General features: G+C 38.6%; 1 protein-coding gene across 1 annotated transcript; it reads right to left on the bottom strand.

Moving 5' to 3' along the window:
- Positions 1 to 10,437: 10,437 nt before the first annotated feature.
- On the bottom strand, positions 10,438 to 17,199 carry LOC117414803 (WASH complex subunit 3). Its single transcript, XM_059027004.1, has 7 exons — positions 17,031 to 17,199; positions 16,780 to 16,878; positions 16,215 to 16,280; positions 15,867 to 15,992; positions 13,257 to 13,373; positions 13,078 to 13,142; positions 10,438 to 11,678 (listed from the first exon to the last, which is right to left on the bottom strand). The coding sequence occupies exons 1-7, from the start codon at positions 17,079 to 17,081 to the stop codon at positions 11,588 to 11,590; spliced, it is 615 nt and encodes a 204-aa protein (XP_058882987.1). The 5' UTR covers positions 17,082 to 17,199; the 3' UTR covers positions 10,438 to 11,587.
- Between the last annotated feature and the right edge of the window lie 2,122 nt (positions 17,200 to 19,321).

Here is a 19,321-nt window from a genome sequence, read left to right as displayed (position 1 = left end):
TTCAGTGCATAATTCAGCTTGTGAAGAGTAGGCTACTCAGTTCTGTTATGTTAGCCTCCGTGCTGGTCTCAAATCGCTAAACAGTGCTGACGTAAACGGCAATGATAGTCTGTTAGTGCAAGGTATATACAATCTAAATAAAAAAATAAAATTAAAAAGTATTCCAGTACCAGCGAGCAGTGAGGTGTGAACGTGTGCTGAGGGACTGTGGCAGGCTGGCCTGTATGGTGACGTCAGAGACCCGGAGGAAGACAGACACAGACAGCACTGGGGTATGCATGCACTGCTTGCGCTTTAATAAGTAAAATATTTAAACAAGGCAAAAGACTTTCACAAAACAAAAGAGGTGCGATGGTCAAAACAAACCGATATTAAACAAACACCCCCCAGGCAAGGCAGAGCTGTCGACCCCAGGCGACGGCAAGCAGACGACGGCAAGCAGGCTCGGCAGCCCCAGGCGGTGCAGGCTTTGCAGGCCTAGCATCATGTCCTGGTCCTTCCTCGGTTGAAGGAAGAGGCAGCTCCTGCTCCTCTCCCCCTGGTGGTGGAGGTAGAGGCAGCTCCTGCTCCTCTCTTCCTGGTTTTCGGGCCAGCAACGGTTCCTCCGAGTCGTCTCCCTCTGGTGGTGGAGGCGGGAACAGCAGACAGTCCTCCCCTAGTGGCGGAGGCAGGAGTGGCAGGTAGTCCCCCTCTAGCGGTGGATGCGGGAGTGGCAGATAATCTCCCTTTATCTTTGGAGACTGGTGCAGCTCTCCCTCGGTCACTGGAGACTGGTGCGGCTCTCCCTCGGTCACTGGAGACAGGTGCGGCTCTCCCTCGGTCACTGGAGACGGGTGCGGCTCTCCCTCGGTCACTGGAGACGGGTGCGGCTCTCCCTCGGTCACTGGAGACGGGTGCGGCTCTCCCACGGTCACTGGAGACTGGTGCAGCTCTCCCTCTGTTGCTGGAGCTTCTCCCTCTTGTGCTGGCAACAGCAGTGGGGCTTCTCCTTTTGGTGGCGAAGGAAGAAGCAGCGGGCAGTCTCGTTCTCCACTCTTGAACTCCCCTGCAAAAGCCGTGGGTCTTCATTTATATTTGATCATCTCCAGATTAACAACAATCAATCAATCCGGAGATGGTCGCATTCTACACTGGTTTAAATTAGTCTACGTGACTGTCAGCCAATTCAATAACTACTTAGTCGACAGTCACGCATTCTCACGAGAGGTACGACAAAATAAACAATACAAATGGCGGTGACTTTTAATCCGTGCTGGAAATAATAACAATACAGGCTTTCTGCCGTCATATATAATACAACAAATAATAATAATAATAATAATAATAATGAACAGCGCACAAATATACATAGGGGCTTTGTCTGAAACGTGTTCTAGAGATCATACTCAGATAAAAAAAAATAAAAAAAACTCGGTGCACAGAAATATATATTTTTTGTAACTTTACAACTGTCAGATGTGCAAGATGTTGTTGAACAATATGCTTTAGTAAATGACACTTTATGTTATTGTAATGTGCCAATACAAGTTGAACCATTTGGGAACTGCTGTGTTTTATTAAAATAATTTTAAGACTATTTCGTAGCCTATTTGATAGGTGTTACACACACACAGTGCATTTAAATCAACGTGGGTTTTATTTTGCAGGGAGATTCAGGTCACTCATGGTAATTTTTTCTTCATAGCTCTCAGATCAGGTGACACAGGTTGAAACATCATTAAAGAAAATAGTGGGTTATGGCAAAGATGCAGCTCTCCTTTCTTGTAAAGGTAAAGTAAACGGTAAATTGTGTAAGTTTCAAACTAAAATCTTATTCAGGGATATATTTCCATTTGTTAATAAAAATACTATTAAATAAAAGACTCAAAACTATAGTTTGTGTGCGTCCCTTGTTAGTAGCTGCCAGTCTGTTTTTCATTCAACAGTTTCCTTCAGTTTTCTTGACAGTTTTTGTAGGATTCGGTATTCGGTTCGGTATTCGGCCGGCTCTTTTGAGATGGATTCGGTATTCTGCCGGCTCTTTTGAGATGGATTTGGTATTCTGCCGGCTCTTTTGAGATGGATTTGGTATTCTGCCGGCTCTTTTGAGATGGATTCGGTATTCTGCCGGCTCTTTTGAGATGGATTTGGTATTCTGCCGGCTCTTTTGAGATGGATTTGGTATTCTGCCGGCTCTTTTGAGATGGATTCGGTATTCGTCCGAATCCCAAAAACTTGGATTCGGTGCATCCCTACTGGCAACAGAGAAACATTCACTATGGGTCACCAAAAGTCAGAACAATTTTGTATTTTCTTTTTTACTAAATGTTTCTTTCTATTATATATGACAATGATCCATCTTTTTCATAATCCTACATACCTTCTGTCCCTTGGACTGACAGTGAAGTCATCTGGCCATACCTCTTTACCAAACATGACATCATCATTTAGGTAAATAAACTTCTGGGAAAGCCCAGGGATTCGATGTATGTGACTTTCAGTTGCTGGGGAGTTGAAGGTAGGTAAATGGCTTTCATTCTGGAAAATATCCTGTAAGGTCAGGAATGGAAAATAATGGAACAAACATATAAAAAGAAGATGGGTATATTCAGATAGGTATAGGTATAAGATAGGTATATTTAAATCCCCTGCCAATTAAATAAATTACACTTGCAGGTATTATTACTGTAGAAATTCACAATTTCTCTCATTTGCTAATGGGAAGGTGAAGAAATGCATACATAATATGATACACAGTAGGGATACTGATACTGTTGTATTAAGGCCTCTATTTGTAAGACATTTAAATCCAATGTTTGTGTTTATTAAAAACGTACACAAGGATTGTGTGTAGTCATGGTTACCTTATGGGCCACCATAGTAACCCTGGGGTTGTCCAGGTTCAGCAGGAAGGGATCTGCCCATTGGTCACAATGAAGATGTGTCAGACCCAGGTGGCGTGTCTCTCTGCAGATCTCAGGGAGTATAGCAGCTCCTCGTTGCCTTCGAATCGATTAACAGAAATATCCTCATCCTGCTTGGACTTTTAAAGAGTTACATGCTTAAACTCTGTTTTAATAGGACTAGTCTGTAGGAGCTACAGTACACGGAATATAGCTGATCATGTTAATGATCTTTTTCAGAACCTTTTTATTGATATTGAGACTACATAGTAACAGCTAATTTAGTTGAAGGGTTGAATAAATGCATTCAGTGACTGAATCTATTCTAAAAACAACTCATCTCTTCAGACAGATGATTTCACGCCCACACATCATAAAATCTATCAGCTTCATGTTATGCTACCATGAAATAGTACATTATTTGACAGAACAACTGCCAATAAAAATCCTACTTGCATCTAAAATACCTACAGTATTTACTACTCTGTAATACACATAATTCTACAACCTCTGCAAATGTTAAAGGCCTTAAAAACGAATCACATTTCCCTAGGAAATGTGTTGCATTTGATGGCTGAGCCTTCTGTTTTTTAAAACACAGATTCACACACAGCCAGAGCAATTACTACTTGCATGCATGAGTCTGAATGAATACTGCCCACTGAATCTGCTTGATGATCAATCACTGGGATAAAAAATACAATCATGCAAAAAAGTACCGGTCTGATAGCACTTAATCCCAGAACAAATAAGTAAGACTGACGGTGAGCTCATTCCCTTCTATTGTCAGATTCTTCTTTGCTTGTTGGGTCAGTTCTGAGAAGTCCTTGGGACTGTTTAGCATCAGAGGGGTTATATTAGCTTCACAATACAGCTGCAACTGCATGGGACAAAAAGTGTATGTTTTAGATTTCTACAACATCATAGGAAAAGGCAAGTGTGGAGCCCAGCCGTCTACAGTACCTTTAAATACTATGAAGCATGTCATTTTAATTGCAGGAAAATTATTCCTAATGGCTGCTTCAGTAAGACATATGCTGTAACCCCTGGGGGGTGATGGATGGACAGTAAAAACTGAATGACTAATATTTTGATCAACAAACAAGGATTTTTGGCAGCTGTGGATTTCCCCATGAGACAACTCTTATAACCAGCCTCTGGTTTAGCAGCAGCATCCTTTTACCTTTGGCAGATCTGAGAACATCTTTCCATTTCAATGCAAGAAAAGGACAGCTGAAAAAAGAAATCTTTATATATATATATATATAAACATTAGTTACAAAGCTCATGACCTGCAGCTGTCCTGCCTGTAAAAGTTCACAGCTGTCAGGGGCATAAATCATGTGTCAGCGGATTAAGCTTCAATCCCACCAGTAATTTTGGTGCCAAGAAACCAAACACTGTTTCCCTCGAACTGACAATGCCAGTTCTTCCAGGGAAGCATAGTGTGTGTGTGTGTGTGGGAGAATGTGAAAAATTAATGGCAGAGTGACCGAGGAGGCTGAGGTAATGTTGTGTCTGACGCCATCCAGCCCCAGGGACCAGGCAGCTAAAGACACCTAACACTGCTCTGAAAGTGTTTTCACTGATCCCTGCACTTTATTTAGGTTATGGAAATGTGATGGGCCCTACACTGTCAAGATTCCTAAGATACCACCACACTAATGATGAGATTAAAGATGCTGGATCACATAGTTGAAATGAATAACTTACAAGGCAGTGTGGTCCAGTGGTTAAAGAAAAGGGCTTGTAACTAGGAGGTCCCCGGTTCAAATCCCACCTCAGCCACTGACTCATAGTGTGTCTCTGAGCTAGTCACTTAACCTCCTTGTGCTCTGTCTGTCGGGTGAGATGTAATTGTAAGTGACTCTGCAGCTGATGCATAGTTCACACACCCTAGTCCCTGTAAGTCGCCTTGGATAAAAGTGTCTGCTAAATAAACAAATAATAATATTAATTTGTATTCACAACCCCCCCCCCCCCCCCCAAAAAAAAAAAATAGAAAAATATCTTTGAGAATGCACGCAAAGCAATGGTAACATCCTTGCATGCTCTGAGCGAGTTCGTGTTGGTTCCATTTTTGCTGTAGTAGCACAGCACCACCTATTGCACAAAGTGATATTAACGATCACAGCAATGTGAATATCATGGAGACCAGATAAGAGTGGGTGGGCCCTGCCAGTACAACTCAAGCAGGCTTCATCAACATTACTTTCAGTTTAATGATGTCTCTAAATACAGTACCATGTGGACAGCCGGAACAAATGAAAGATGAGAAGCATGGGCATAGTTTGATGAGCAATACTGCAATTCAGAAATACCAGCAGGGATGGCATTTCAAATGTAGTGTCGGGTCCCCGGGAGATAGCGTTCTAAACAAAAACTTGCCAAATTCTTTTGCACAGGGAGTGTGCTTTATACAACAAACAGGTATTAGCCATGAAGTTATTGTAACCCAGCAGCACTGCAGCTTACTATCAGGAATTATTAATTCTGATTTATTGAAATACAGTAGTGCACTCATAGGAAATACATTTCAATTTAGGCAATGTTCAGATTGTATATTAGTCTTCAGACAGAAACAGGAATTACCTATGGTGTGGACACCATTCTACACCAATTGAAGGGACCACTTGATAAAGTACTTAATATTTGTATGCATAAACTACAAAATTAAATATAATATTGTACTTGGAAGCTCAACATGTACAAAACCCAGAAATATTTAAAATAAAAAAATAAAAAAAAATAAAACACCAATTCAGTATCAAATTTTCATAGTACTGTAGATTTATTCCAAATTGCTTGTCATCTCTCAGACATTGATTTGTCAGTCAACAGACAACAGGGGCTGCACAACAGTGTTAGCCTAGTATATGACATATTTTTTGCAACTTTGTAATAAGTAAGGTACTATCAAGAATGCATTAATCAAATACAGTCCAGGAAACTATGTTTACACTAATTATTATTATTATTTTTTTTTTTGGTTTGTAAAGAAAACGTGTTTAATTTGAAAGTTTGGGGAATTAAGTTTGTGTTAGATATGGCAGGGCTGGGAGGTTAGAATTCCCTCCCTGTCTAATTGAACTTCATGTGCAGCTTATCAACTAACGCTGGCCACATGCCTTTAAAAAGGAGCTGAAAAGCCAGTCGTTTGTTTACCAGCTGAAAGCCTCATGACTGCATGTAAATCCAGAGTGAGTGAACCAAAACCGAGGACCGCCCCGTGTGTAACTGGGATCCTTGGGATTCCGCAAAGGGATTCATTCAGGAGATTTTAATCTGTGTATTTAGAGTGTGTTAGGGAGAATTTTCCTGGAGCGGGAGCTCCCTTATGGTCGGTGTTTGCCAGGTTTTATTTCATCAGCTGTTTTGCCTTTTTTTGTATTGTATTATTTTCAGGTACACTTGGGTGTATACCCTCCCGCACTAGGGCTACCGTTGCTGGTATCTTAGTGGTGGCCGCCTGTAAACTGCAATAAAACCTGGACGCCTGAGCTGCGTTTTCAACTTCAACCTCTGTGTCTCTCTCGTCTATGAGCGGATACCCACACAGCAACAGAACACCTCTATTACACACACCTACAGCTGTTGGACAACAAATTAGATACACCGGCAATTTGGGGCACACGTGTTTTTGAGTTATTACTCCCTCTTAGCCATTCAAACATACAATTCACAAACATTCAAATAAATCTAAATTTAGAAGTCTTAGTTTCTTCTGCATTTCAGACTGCACAAATGACTGATTCACAAGGATCAGTTTCAAAAGTGACATTCACTGCAGATTTCCCACCCCAATCAATGACGAATGATCACCTCTCTATAACAATGGGACAAATATGTGCTAACCTGGCTGTCAGCTTATTGATAATGTTACAGCCTCGGTTCCTAAATAAGATGGTTTCTCATAGGGACCTTTTAGGTCCTAAGTGTACTGTTAGGCATTTTGATCTAAAGTTATTTTGCTGCAGAGACCCAAGACGTTGTTTCATCAGCACATCTTACCATGGCCCCAGGTGACACTTTATCGAAGCAAGGGTTTGTCAAGATGTTAACTCAGAGACAGTGACTTAAGAAGGTTGGAATAACCACATTAACCTTTCTTTGCACAGCCTTGGCAGGTCGCCACAAAAAAAACAGCTGTTCTAAAGTTAAACAGCATGCACAGCTATTGGATTTCATTGTAATACCCCAGCTATAATCACAAGACAAACCATCATCAAGAACGGAAAGCATTGATTTAAACCCTTAGCTGGTGTATGGTGGGATACACATGTTCAGGGAGAATTTGAGGCAAAACTGAGGTTGATGCCATGTGCGATTCGTTTGACCAGCTATTATGTATTATGCACACTAGAGGGCGCTATGTGTCTAGAAACTGGGAATTTGTGAATTATAACTGAAATGCATCTGTTCACCAACAGGTGTCACACGCTGAAAATATTGTTACAATGGAAGACAATCTATAGTAGGCCATAGGGGTCAAAGAGGGTTAGGTGGGCCAGGGTGTCTTCGGGTCACTGCGCACCGGCGACCCCTGTAGTCTGGCCGGGCGCCTGCGGGCTTGCCTGTAAGCTGCCGGAGAGCTGCGTTGTCCTCCGACGCTGTAGCTCTTGGGTGGCTGCATGGTGAGTCCGCAGTGTGAAAAAAAAGCAGTCGGCTGATGGCACACGCTTCGGAGGACAGCGTGTGTTCGTCTTCGCCCTCCCGAGTCAGCGCAGGGGTGGTAGCGGTGAGCTGAACATAATAAAATAATTGGCCATTCCAGATTGGGAGAAAATAATAAAAATAATTGGCAACGACTAAATGTATAAAATAAATAAATAATAAGAATACAGGTTATGCAGGTTTAGGTAATATACAGCATGCAGTTGTTTGAATAACAATAATGTATTTGTTTAATATTTAGGTGATAGTTTTGCTAGAAAAATGATTCAGACATTTAAAAAAATTTTAAAAAAATTTACAAGGCAGTGGTAAAACTAAATTTAATTTTTTTTTTTTTAGAAAAAACATTTCAAATCAAATTCCACATTCATACCGTAAGGAACTAAAGTTTTCAAATAATTAATCCAAAAGGCCCCTCTACACAACAAACGATTATCCAAATCCCCACCCCTCCTAGGTAAATTAACTTTTTCATTTCTCCAATAACGTAAAGAGGAGATACGGTGTCGAGAGTCAATGAAATGTGCAGCAACAGGATTAATAGTATTTCTGCAACGAATTGAGCTTCGGTGTTCAGCTATTCTAAATTTAAAGAAACGCTTAGTTTTACCAATGTAAGCCTTGCCACAGGGGCAGGAGATATAAATCACACCCATAGTTTTACAACTAATAATATAGGAATAAAACATCGTCGCACACGAAAGAATGTTCTTTTGATCCCTGTTGCAAATAAATAATATGTATTTATCTAGATACACCAGTAACCAAACAAACATGAAAGAACATGGGCAGGGTGAATTCAGAACCTTGAGAAAAATGGCACACTAAAATCAACTGAGCTGGAGAGATATTTGGAGGAAACATACAGATTCAAAAAGGCAGGAGCCTATGTCAATTCCTTCACACATCCCACCTATCAATCCACCAGAATACCAAATGGAGGACTGTGCACCTAAGTGGAAAGAAGTAAAGCAAGCTGTGAAAAAAGCAAGGGCTTCATCATCTCCAGGGCCTAATGGAGTTCCGTACAGAGTGTACAAGAGTGCTTCAGGAGTTCTAGGAATCCTGTGGAAATTGATGAAAGTGGCATGGGAAAAACAGGTTGTACCAAGAGCATGGCGCCAAGCAGGTGGAGTCTTTATACCAAAAGAAAGATTCTACAAGCATCAGTCAGTTTCACCCTATTTCCCTTTTAAACGTAGAAGGCAAGATTTTCTTCAGCATTATTGCTCAGAGATTGTCAACTTCCTTATTAAAGAACTGCTTCATTGACACTTCAGTACAAAAAGTGGGCATTCCAGGTTTCCCAGGATGCTTAGAACACATCAGCGTGATCTGGCAACAAATTCAATCAGCTAAAAAGGAGAGGAAGGGGCTCCATGTGACATTCCTGGATTTGGCTAATGCATATGGTTCAGTGCCACATGAACTTCTTTGGGCAGCATTTGATTTTTTTCAGTTGGAAGCTTTAATCAGTTCATACGTCAGGAAATGGTTGGGAGTTCCACGCTGCCTCAGCAGAGTGGGACTTTATGGTAAAGGAATACTGCAGCTACCAGTCTCCGCGCTAACCAAGGAGTTTAAGTGCGCCAAGGTCCTACTGTAAATGACATTAGTAGAGTCACGCGACAAATGCGAAAGGGAGGCTGCACGTGTGTTGAAAACTGGAAGAAAGTGGGCGGCAAAGAAAGCCGTAGAAAAAGGCTGCAAAGGCTGCCCTCCTAATCGGTGATATTATGGGGCAAGTGCAGCATGGAAGAGTGGGTTTTGGTCTCAGTTCAGCTCCTCCTACATGGCTTGCCAGAAACCAACTTCCATGTAGGGACAGGGATTTTTGCCTTATTCTTGCTAAACTAAAACAAAATATAATAAGAGTGTGAGAGGGGACACCTCACCCTGCTAGTTTCAGGCAGGCAGAATACAACCAGTGGGGTATTGAGGGGGAATGAGTTGACATTTTGAGCTCCTTCAACTCATGATTTGCGTGGACAACGTTGCCCAAAAAGAAAATGTGTTTTGCTGTTTGTAGCCAGCGCATTCTGGCAATTGTGTACAAATTAATTTAATAAATTGTTAAAAGATTTTAAAGTATTACAATAATGATTTTATTTCAAGGACTCTACTATAACTCACCCCTAATAATAATAATAATAATAATAATAATAATAATAATAATGTACTGTATTTAGAATGATCATTCTTGTCTATTTTTTAAAGTAAATGATATTGTGGAAATGACTACATTAATACTTTGTTATACTTTACAGGCATAAAATAATAACTACTGAATGAAGACACATTTAGGATAATCCAGTTTAATACATTTACACAAATAAAAATGAAGGGAAATGTATATCAGCTATAACACAGGAAATGTTCATACAAAGTAATACTGCACATCACCTCCATTCAGTATTTAACTGTATTCCTTTTTAAATATACAAAGAAAAAATAGCATTATGATACTTTTGAACTATTCATAAAAAATACTATTCACCTGTGTATCTAACTCTGAGTTTATTTTATATAGCAATATCTGTGGTAACAATTCTGCTGCTTAAGCGATCGATACATTTAAGTCATCAATACAGCAGATTGTATGAACAGCAAAAAAAAAAAAAATAGTAATTAACATGCAGGAACTCTAATCTTGATTCAAAGATGGTATCTGTTATTATGCTTTAGCTCTCTGTGTTTATTAGAAGAACTACAGGGTCAGCCCACTGTATTTGTTTGTCTGTGACAGCACACTGTTGTTGTAACATTTTAAAGAAAATACTTCTGCTTGAGGAGTCTTATAAAAGAAAACATCATTCAGGAAGCTTTAATTAATTACCAGCCTACTTCCGAAAAAGCAAAAACAGAGAACACACCGATTCACTTGTTTTTATAAAATACCAGATTTTATTGTATCATACAGAGTTAGTGATGTGACCTTTTCTTTCAAACACAATTAAGATGACCAAATAGGCTCCGTTATTTGGATTTGGTGTCATATTTGAAAAACAGATTTCTGCCTCCAAGCAATATCAATCTTAGTCGACACTTCAGGCCCTAGATCCACAAATGTGGTCACTCAGAGGTTTCCAATACATACAGGAACAGAACTGTGCAACTATAAACAATAAGTAGCTCCACTTTATAGTATGTCACTCATCAGTCTGACTTAGAAATCATTGGGGCGATGCATTTCTTGTCTGTACTGAGCTTGTGTTTGGAAAATCGGCCTTCACTTAACTTTTAAGGTACTGTAGTGTCAAAGTTAAAGTTACTCTTCCAGTTAGCCTTTAATCTGAATCACTTGCAAATATCCACATTCCTTTGTCATTATTATTTTCTGGTACAGTAGTTATACATCACCAACCTCTGTAATTATAATTAGAAAACTGGTCACTAGAGTCGTTTTTAATAAGGCTAAAAGCACTCTTTTTTTATTGCACAAGATAATCCCCAGTTAAATGTGTAGGTTGTGCTGTGTTTATTTCATTATTAAAGATGGGCTTAAACAACCCACTTGCCCCCTTCGGAGGCTAGTTAGTTGAATAAATGCAGCACTCTACAAAAGTTCAGAGTATACTGTGTGTGTGTATATATATATATATATATATATATATATATATATATATATATATATATATATATATATATATAAAGCTGCAGAATTATAGCCCACAGGACCACATCACAGCGTAAGATAAGAAGGAAGTATCTCCAGTGCCAGTTCAAAGTTTGCTTCAAAATATAAACAGCAGTATTATTCAAAAGGGTCAACCCATATGACAGCCCATAACAATCAGGGCTGAAAATGTCAGATTCTTCTGTATATTCAGAAACATTGGTTAAGAAAGTCTACTATGGGGGGCTAAAGGAGATGTATTGCCATGGTTTCTAGGTTTGCTGAGAGGTCCTCTGCTCGCTTCTCATCACAAATGCTATAATGGGTTAAACAGGCATTTTACACACTTCATGTCAGTCTCATCACCATGAGCTTCCGGCAAGTAGAAGCATGTTAGCTTTATTGGCTGACAGTGTCAGTCACTGAAAGAGGATTCACTACCAGAGCTGTTACTTTCTTCCTCTGTCTCTTTAACTCCTCTGTCAGGAACAGGGGCATCAGGGGTGCTAAAAGGGGATACAAAAATAAATGTATACCTTCCAGAAAGTTTAAAATGAACAGGTTTTTTTAAGAAAGTTTAAAATTAATACAATTTTAAAAACTGCAACAAAAAAAGGGTATCTCCTTAACCGTTACTGAACCCAATAAGAATGTAAGCTGAATGATGTGGGATTGGTTCAGATGCCAGATGTTTAACAGCTGCTGTCTGTCAGTTCAGTATCTGTTTTAGCTAAGGAGTCAGTGCTGGTATAACCAATGGGGGGGGGGGGGGGGTTCCTCTCAGGCAGCTGAGCAAGATTGACAATAAATAACAGTTAAGGATTCTGCTTGCAGAAACAAATTAATCACATATTACTGCTATACCAATTCAGTTTGTGGAGGTCTTTCAGAAGCCTGCAAACTTACTGTTTGTCTTGTATGTCCCTTCCTTTCCCGTCTTTTCCAGCTATTTCTTTTATGTTATACCCAGGCACGTCTCCTCTTTGTCTCACGGTGGGGTTTCTGCAGGGAGTCGAGGGTCCATTCTTTGGGGGGCAAGTGAGTCTCACTTCCCCAACCTCAGGAACCTCGTCCTCGCTCTGGTTGGTTCTCACCACTGTGAGTCAGAGGGGACCCCCGGCCACACTATCCTGTCGCAGCTCATGCGCTAATCTTACCTAGTCACCCAAGACTCTCTTCTGTTTCCCTCGGGACGTGGCCCGCTTTACGCTCTCAGTGCCGAGTCCCAGACTAACCCATCTTTCTTTGTTGCAGGTTCCCTGCGGGATGCCTCTCTGCTCCCGGCTTCGGAGGCCTGTGCCTCACCTCGTCCGAGGGCAGCACCAGATCAGTCAGGGAACCTTTTTCTATCTCTCCTTTCAGGTCCTGATACATCGAACTTTCCTTCGCCCCGAAAGTGTTTTTATGTGTTTTCAGAACCTCGAGGCTTCAGTCTTCAACCAAGCCTGGTCCTACGTAAAGGCGGCTCATCGGTCGGGGATCTCTTCCTATCCTAACTTCAAGTCCGGGCCCCTCCAAGCCCGCCTCAAAGTCCGGGCCATCGGCTCGCCTTCTCTCCTAAGTCTGGGCTCTTTTTGTCCGCCTCATTCCCACTAACAAGCTAATTCCTGCTTCCTCTATTCTATCCTTACAACCTCAACAAACGCCCCATGAAACAGTAAATATGCAAGATCATGCTCTTCAGCTTATACGAGTTATGCCAAATGCTCTAAACAGACTGATTTACAGTAAGCCTACCATCACTGATTTGCTGTAACGACCCCTGGTAGCTATCATATAGCGTTCCACTGTAAGTGCCAGAATAACTCTTTCTATATAGGAACGAATACACAAAGACTCAGTTATGGGCTAATTACTTAGTTAATTACAGTTCACACCACTATTGTGCGATTGAAACAAACTTACTCAAGCAAAGATGGATCTAGTCCTTCAGCAATCATCTTGTTCTTTATTGCCATAACTGGAACACCCTAAAAGACAAATTGAATATCAGCAATTTAGCGCTTTCAACGCTTGTACACAGGTCTAGAAAGGAAAACGAACCAAAGTTTAAGAAGGTTTTCTTTCAAAGATTGAACACTTACCACTTGTACCATTTTCAGGTATCTTGCATATCTTGGATCTTTTGCTACTGTCATAACATTTCCTTTTACTGGGTTTTCTTTTTGAGAGCCTGGAGTGTCTGTGGTACTTTGTGGTGGCTTTAAAATAAAAATGTATGGCATTAAACATCATTCAACAGTTACCAAAACATGCAAACAATGTGTTTTGTTAAAAAAAAGAGTATTTTAGAATTCAGTATAAGTATTAGTCTTATACAATAATACTTTCAAATTATTAAGGAGAAATATTTTCAGAGCTTCAAATTATGCTTCTTTTTTGTGTCACATTTTTCCATCCCGAATCAGTAACAAAGCTTATGTAGAACCTCTTTTTTTGTTTGCAAATAATAATAAAATTAATTTTGCCTTCATCTAAATCAGCAAAATTAATGTCCTGTGAAATATATTATTAATTAAATACATGCGACGTATTATTCAGTACAGTAACCACGTGACAGGCGTAGTCAATCGATCAATTGCAATTGCAGCAGCAACTAGAATTTTAAAACACAAGAAACCAAGCCTCTTAAGTGAAGTTGATATTGGTCATGCCCGGGCCATGTCTCTCAAGATACGGATGGGATCTGTCAAGAGAAGGCAACAAAGGCTGCTAAAAAACTGCCGCCAAATTTCGAACAATTGAAGGGAAGGTTTTTTAGAAGAATCAAGGATACGGTTCACTGTACATCCCGTGATTGCTCATTTTCAGTATACAGTGTTTATTTTAGTTGCGATCTTTAATACAATACATTATGTGTTTAATTTAAGCTAACAATTACATAGCTATCGTGCTGCACTGTTGCAGTAGGAAGCTTATATTTTATTATTCAGTACTAAACTTTTGTAAAAAAAAAAAAAAAGGGGGGGGGGGTTTGATCCCATTTATTGCATGTTGTAGTACTGGTTCCTCTGTAGAGTACGAACATTATCTTGGAGCACAGCGCTGCTTTGTAGCATTAATACAGTACAGTATGTGTAGAGTTAGAGTAGGTTACAGTACTACTGCTTCTAAATACAGTATGATAGTACAGTATTTTACATGATGTCAAACACAGAAACAGTACTGTACTAGATTCTGAAAAATACTGTATTCCAGTTTATGAAATGTTTTATACAGTGCTTATTATGGTAGAGTACAGTATTGTACTTTGGATTTGGTCAAAATGTTGGACATGCTTTTGACACATGTACTAAATGTTCTAAATTTAGGAATGTTTTGTTGTTTTTGTAGGTATTAGGATGTTTCCAGTTAGTGAGTGGACCATGGAGGTGGAGTGATCAAAACAAGTTCCACTTACAGGGCTGCTGGACAAATGTGAAATTACTCTCCTCCTTGCTGTGGCTAGTTCTGGAGAGATGCTGTGTCCCCAGATCATTTATGCTGGGAAAACAGAGCAGGTCCACCCCAAAGTACCTTTTTCTGAAGGGTAGGATATCTGGCATAGCCAATCTCATTGGAGCACAGAGAAAACCATGCTGCACTATGTAGACACAGTTATTGTTCCATATGTTGAAACAGTCCGTCAGAAGCTTGGGTTGCCAAACACTCAAAAAGCTCTAGCTATATCTGATGTTTTTGCAGCTCAGCGAACTGAAGCCTTCCTGAAGAAACTTTCTGAGAACAATATATGTCGGGTATTTGTTCCTGGAAATTGCACAAGTGAACTCCAGCCTCTGGGTGTTTCTGGGAATGCTGCCATTAAAACAGAAATGAAAGCCCAATTCACAAAGTGGTACAGTGATGTTATTTGTGATGCATTGAAAAAGAGCATTCCTTTGGAGGAGGTACACCCAGACCTCCACACTTCCGCTATCCGTCCTCTGAATGCTAAATGGCTCATCAATACTTTGCTAAAATTTCAGGAGATGACCACAGAAGTTACCATGGGCTTTGTGAAACAGGCATTATGGATGCTTGTTCACTTGAGCAATAAAATAATAATAAAAAAAACTACAGTAATAGTAATACTGCATTAGACTGCTGATGTTGCTGACATGTCCAGCTTTCTAAATCAGTTGATGATATTGACTGTTTTGGTGTTGGTTATTTAAGCACTTTCTTTATTCTCATTAAAATAAAAAGACATGCACATTACATACAGACTTTCATTTTCAGTTAAAACTATTTGCTGGATAGTTTAATACACCAGCTACTAATGAACTATGTTATTCAGTTGAATTTTTATGTTGAAAATAATTTGAGTAGACAAGACATGTTTTACTGCTGTTACTAACTGTTATACAGACAGCCTATCTGTTTAAACATGTCATGTGTTTATCTTTCTGTGTGCAGTGACATTACTGTACTGTAAATTACAGTACTGCTATTTACAAAGATACTGTGCAAGATAATGACAGATCTGAAACAATAAACACTTGCATTACTGTACATTACTTGATTTTAATATGCCAATAAGTTTTTTTTTTTTTTTTTTTTTTAAACACTGAGATATTGATTTTAGAGATTTTTTTAAGCTACAGGCGCAAACCGCAAACATTTCTTGCCGTGAAATTAAGTTGCCGCAAAAAATATCTTGTTTTACAATATTAATTGTACAATAATCACACACACACAGACAAAAGATATTTTACCTGAGCTGTAGCTGCTGCTGGCGTCTCTGGTTGGTTTATATCAGACACTGGACTGTTTGTTACAGCAGTCTGACGCTGACTTGAACCCTCAATCTTTACATCTTCCAGACCAGGGATAGATGACAACTAAAAATTTAAAACAATGTATATCAAGGTGCATATCGTTGTATGGCCAGTACATCACTATTTAATTAATATTTAATAAGGTATGCATTTTTCTAAACAAAAGCTTGCTTTAGACTAAAAATTATTTTTTCAAATTTTAGATATGCATTGTTTGATTATTTAGATTTGTAATTAACCCATTGTATTACTGTATAATGTACCATTTGAGCTAGCAGGACCAACCTTGGCTTCCAAAATGTTCAGAGTGGTTTCAATTTGCTGGATGCGGAGGGATATACTTGCTAGTTTCTGGAAACAAAGAGTACAAAATAATAAATGTAGGCCTACATTAAAAAAGAAAAGAAAAGAATAAAGACAAGACATGCATTGGCGTAGTGATATTACTGTATTGTCACGATTTACATCACAGTATATCAATAGCTAAATAATACATACAGAAACACAAATGCATTGCATACACGTGTCCATTACGCGGCTATTCTCTTTCAGTGGAACTCAAGCAACAGTTCAACCAGGGCTTTTTAGACTTAATCTTCCACCCACCTCCCGCCTTTGAGCAGTATTTATTTTTTGTATACAAAGTGCCCCAGTAGTAGTAGCATTACGTTACCAGCAATCTGAATCTGACTGGCATGATATACAGACTGCAATACTCTCCTCCATTCTCTGGTAGTACAGTTGTATGTGAAACCCAGTATCAGATAAGCAACATACATTGAATCTGTTAACCCCTAAAAAGCATGTATACAATAAAAATGCTTATTATATTAAAGTATATTATACACACCTCTTCACAAACTGTTGAAAACCGATTTAGAAACCGCACGGTATGCACCATGAACTGATTTAGGAATGCTACAATTCTCTTCTGCTGTATGGCAGGAACCTAATATTAAAAAAAATATATATTGTTAAGAAATCATTTAAAGAACAAATACAAACTGTAAAACGAATATAACATTAACACTGCAGTACCGATAGGCGTCGTTAGTTAGCAGCTATCGCTAAATGTTTCCTTTAAATCTGAAATGTACAAACCTTTGTCAGATCTACTCCAGATCCTACAATTGGTAATCCATCTTCGTCCATGTCTTTTTGTATGTGAATAACATCAAAACTAAATTTAGAGCAGCAAAAGCGAAGTATTAATTGTGACTGTTTGCGGAAATACTTGCTATCCTGTCAAATGTTGGTCACATGATTTGATACCGAGAGCAATGACCAGGAAGCGTTAGGCTAAATAATAAAATTAAAAATTATTTATATATATATATATATATATATATATATATATATATATATATATATATATATATATATATATATATTACTGATGCAAGAAAAAGCTGGCTTGCGTAATGTAAAAATATACTGAAAACTGCAGTTTGTAATGAAACAGCGATAAAACTGTAGAATTATAGAACGGTGCGTTCTGGGTATTGTAGTTTTCTTAGTTGGCGCTACCCACATAATTGTTTCAATGTTTCATTGGCTTGGTGCATACAAAAATAAATAAAGAAATAAATAAATAACGATGGGAGAAAGGCAAGTTTTCCCGTACAAATCCCCCAAGGAAAACTACATTATTCGGGTGGCATTGCCGTACTGTCAGTGTGTGAAGATGTGATTAGAAATTGTTCGTTATACTCTTTTGGGAATCTGCTTCATGGCGTTTTTGAGCTATATGATTCAAACAAATAAAATGAATAGGCTGGGCTCTGAAACTATTCCTGTTATTTTAAAATAAATCTCCCTGCTCCTGGTTTTTATCTGCTCCTCCCTTATGGGCATTTGTTTGCGTATTTTGTTTTTAATCCACTAGGTGGCATTATATTCATCAAATATGTTCCTTTATGAAAATTCTCATGTTAGAATTACTGTTAATTTAAATTAATGATCTGTTTGGCAGACATATTTTCTATTATGGAAAGTTAATTTCATCAAACATTTTACTACTTATCATTTAATAAAGCTTTAGTGCAGTCTATCTACAGGTTAAAAAATCCTAAACAAATTATCAACATAAATGTGTTCTACAATGTGAATTAAACATTGGATGCTTTCATTCTAAGAAAATGCAAGGGGCTGTTCCCAGCAGAACCAGAAGACATTTAAAGTGATTGTTGATAAGAAATTAATTCCATAAATGTCTCACGTCATGCACATCCATTCACTATATAGGTTTCCAATGTGTCATTTTGAAATGTATTTTTATTTATCATATCTAGTACTAAACTATGTGAAGAAATCTCTTGTATGTCTTTCGTTCAGCTAGTCTTTCACTTTCAAGGCTATTCCACCTGGAGAGTGAAATTATCTCCACCCCTCAGTAACTTCTGTTTTCCTGTCAGTAACCAATCAGCTGCTTCCCCTAGACACTGTTACATTTTGTAGCCAGCAAGATGCTTGATCCAGAGACACAGCTTATGGGAAATGCCCCAAGAAGTGCAAGAGTTTCCTGGAAGACACGACAAGCAAACTGATAACATATTGGAAAATACATGTTTGTAATACCAGTTTCTTTAAAAACTGCACATTTAATTGAAGCCTATATATTGATTGGAAGTTCATGACAGGTAAGATAAATGTTTTATTTATTTATTTATTTTTAGCTACAACCACTTTAGTACTTTTCACCTATTAAAAAAATAAATAAATAAAAAATAAACCTCAAACATTTTTGGCACGAAATCAAATTCCACTAATACATACTTCCTATATTGCAACAGGTTGCCAACATTTCTGGAGCAAAATAGGTTTTATGGGTGTGATTCACCAAATATTTATGGCTTTACAGTATTTGACAAATCTCCCAGGACAGTAGTTCCTGTTTTATGGAATAATGGAGCAGCTACTTCTTCACAAGGATCAGGATCAGTCATTGTTTTTATGGAACAATGGAGTAGCTACCTCTTCACAAGGATCAGGATCAGTTTTTTTTTTTCAATTAACTTTCATTTATGTCAGTGTTTACAGTCACTACATTTAATTATGAAATAAAATACCTCCACTGTCCAGCCCAGAACTGGACTTGAAACATTATACCAGGGACCAGGGTTCAAGGACAAAGAGGAACACTGCACATTTAAATAACCATATGCATTTGATTTGTTTCCTTTTTTTCTTTAAAAACCCTACTGGCAGTTCTACATATTTGCTGGTTTTTGGTTCCTGGTCACAGTTTGTTTCTATAAAAATCTCTTGCAGTGCTGCATTTTCCTCCAACACACCCAGCTTTAAACTCATAAAATGATCATCTTTTAAAATGCTTGATTTTCCTGCCATATTCTGACATTTAACCAAACTATTTATCATTTACTTCTGTCAAA

This window comes from Acipenser ruthenus, chromosome 7 (genome assembly GCF_902713425.1).
Source record: "Acipenser ruthenus chromosome 7, fAciRut3.2 maternal haplotype, whole genome shotgun sequence".
In the NCBI taxonomy this organism is placed as follows: Eukaryota; Metazoa; Chordata; class Actinopteri; order Acipenseriformes; family Acipenseridae; genus Acipenser; species Acipenser ruthenus.
Note: the sequence above shows the minus strand (reverse complement) of the source record. Positions and strands in the feature narration are given on the sequence as shown.

Bases quoted from the DNA above. Each gene is read 5' to 3' on its own strand.
- LOC117414803 (XM_059027004.1), bottom strand. From the start codon at position 17,081: ATGGACGAAGATGGATTACCAATTGTAGGATCTGGAGTAGATCTGACA. The intron at 16,879-17,030 runs GTTTGTACATTT...TTTTAATATTAG, and splicing joins CTGGAGTAGATCTGACAAAG to GTTCCTGCCATACAGCAGAA. The intron at 13,374-15,866 runs GTAAAATATCTT...TTTATTTTAAAG, and splicing joins CAGCAGCAGCTACAGCTCAG to CCACCACAAAGTACCACAGA.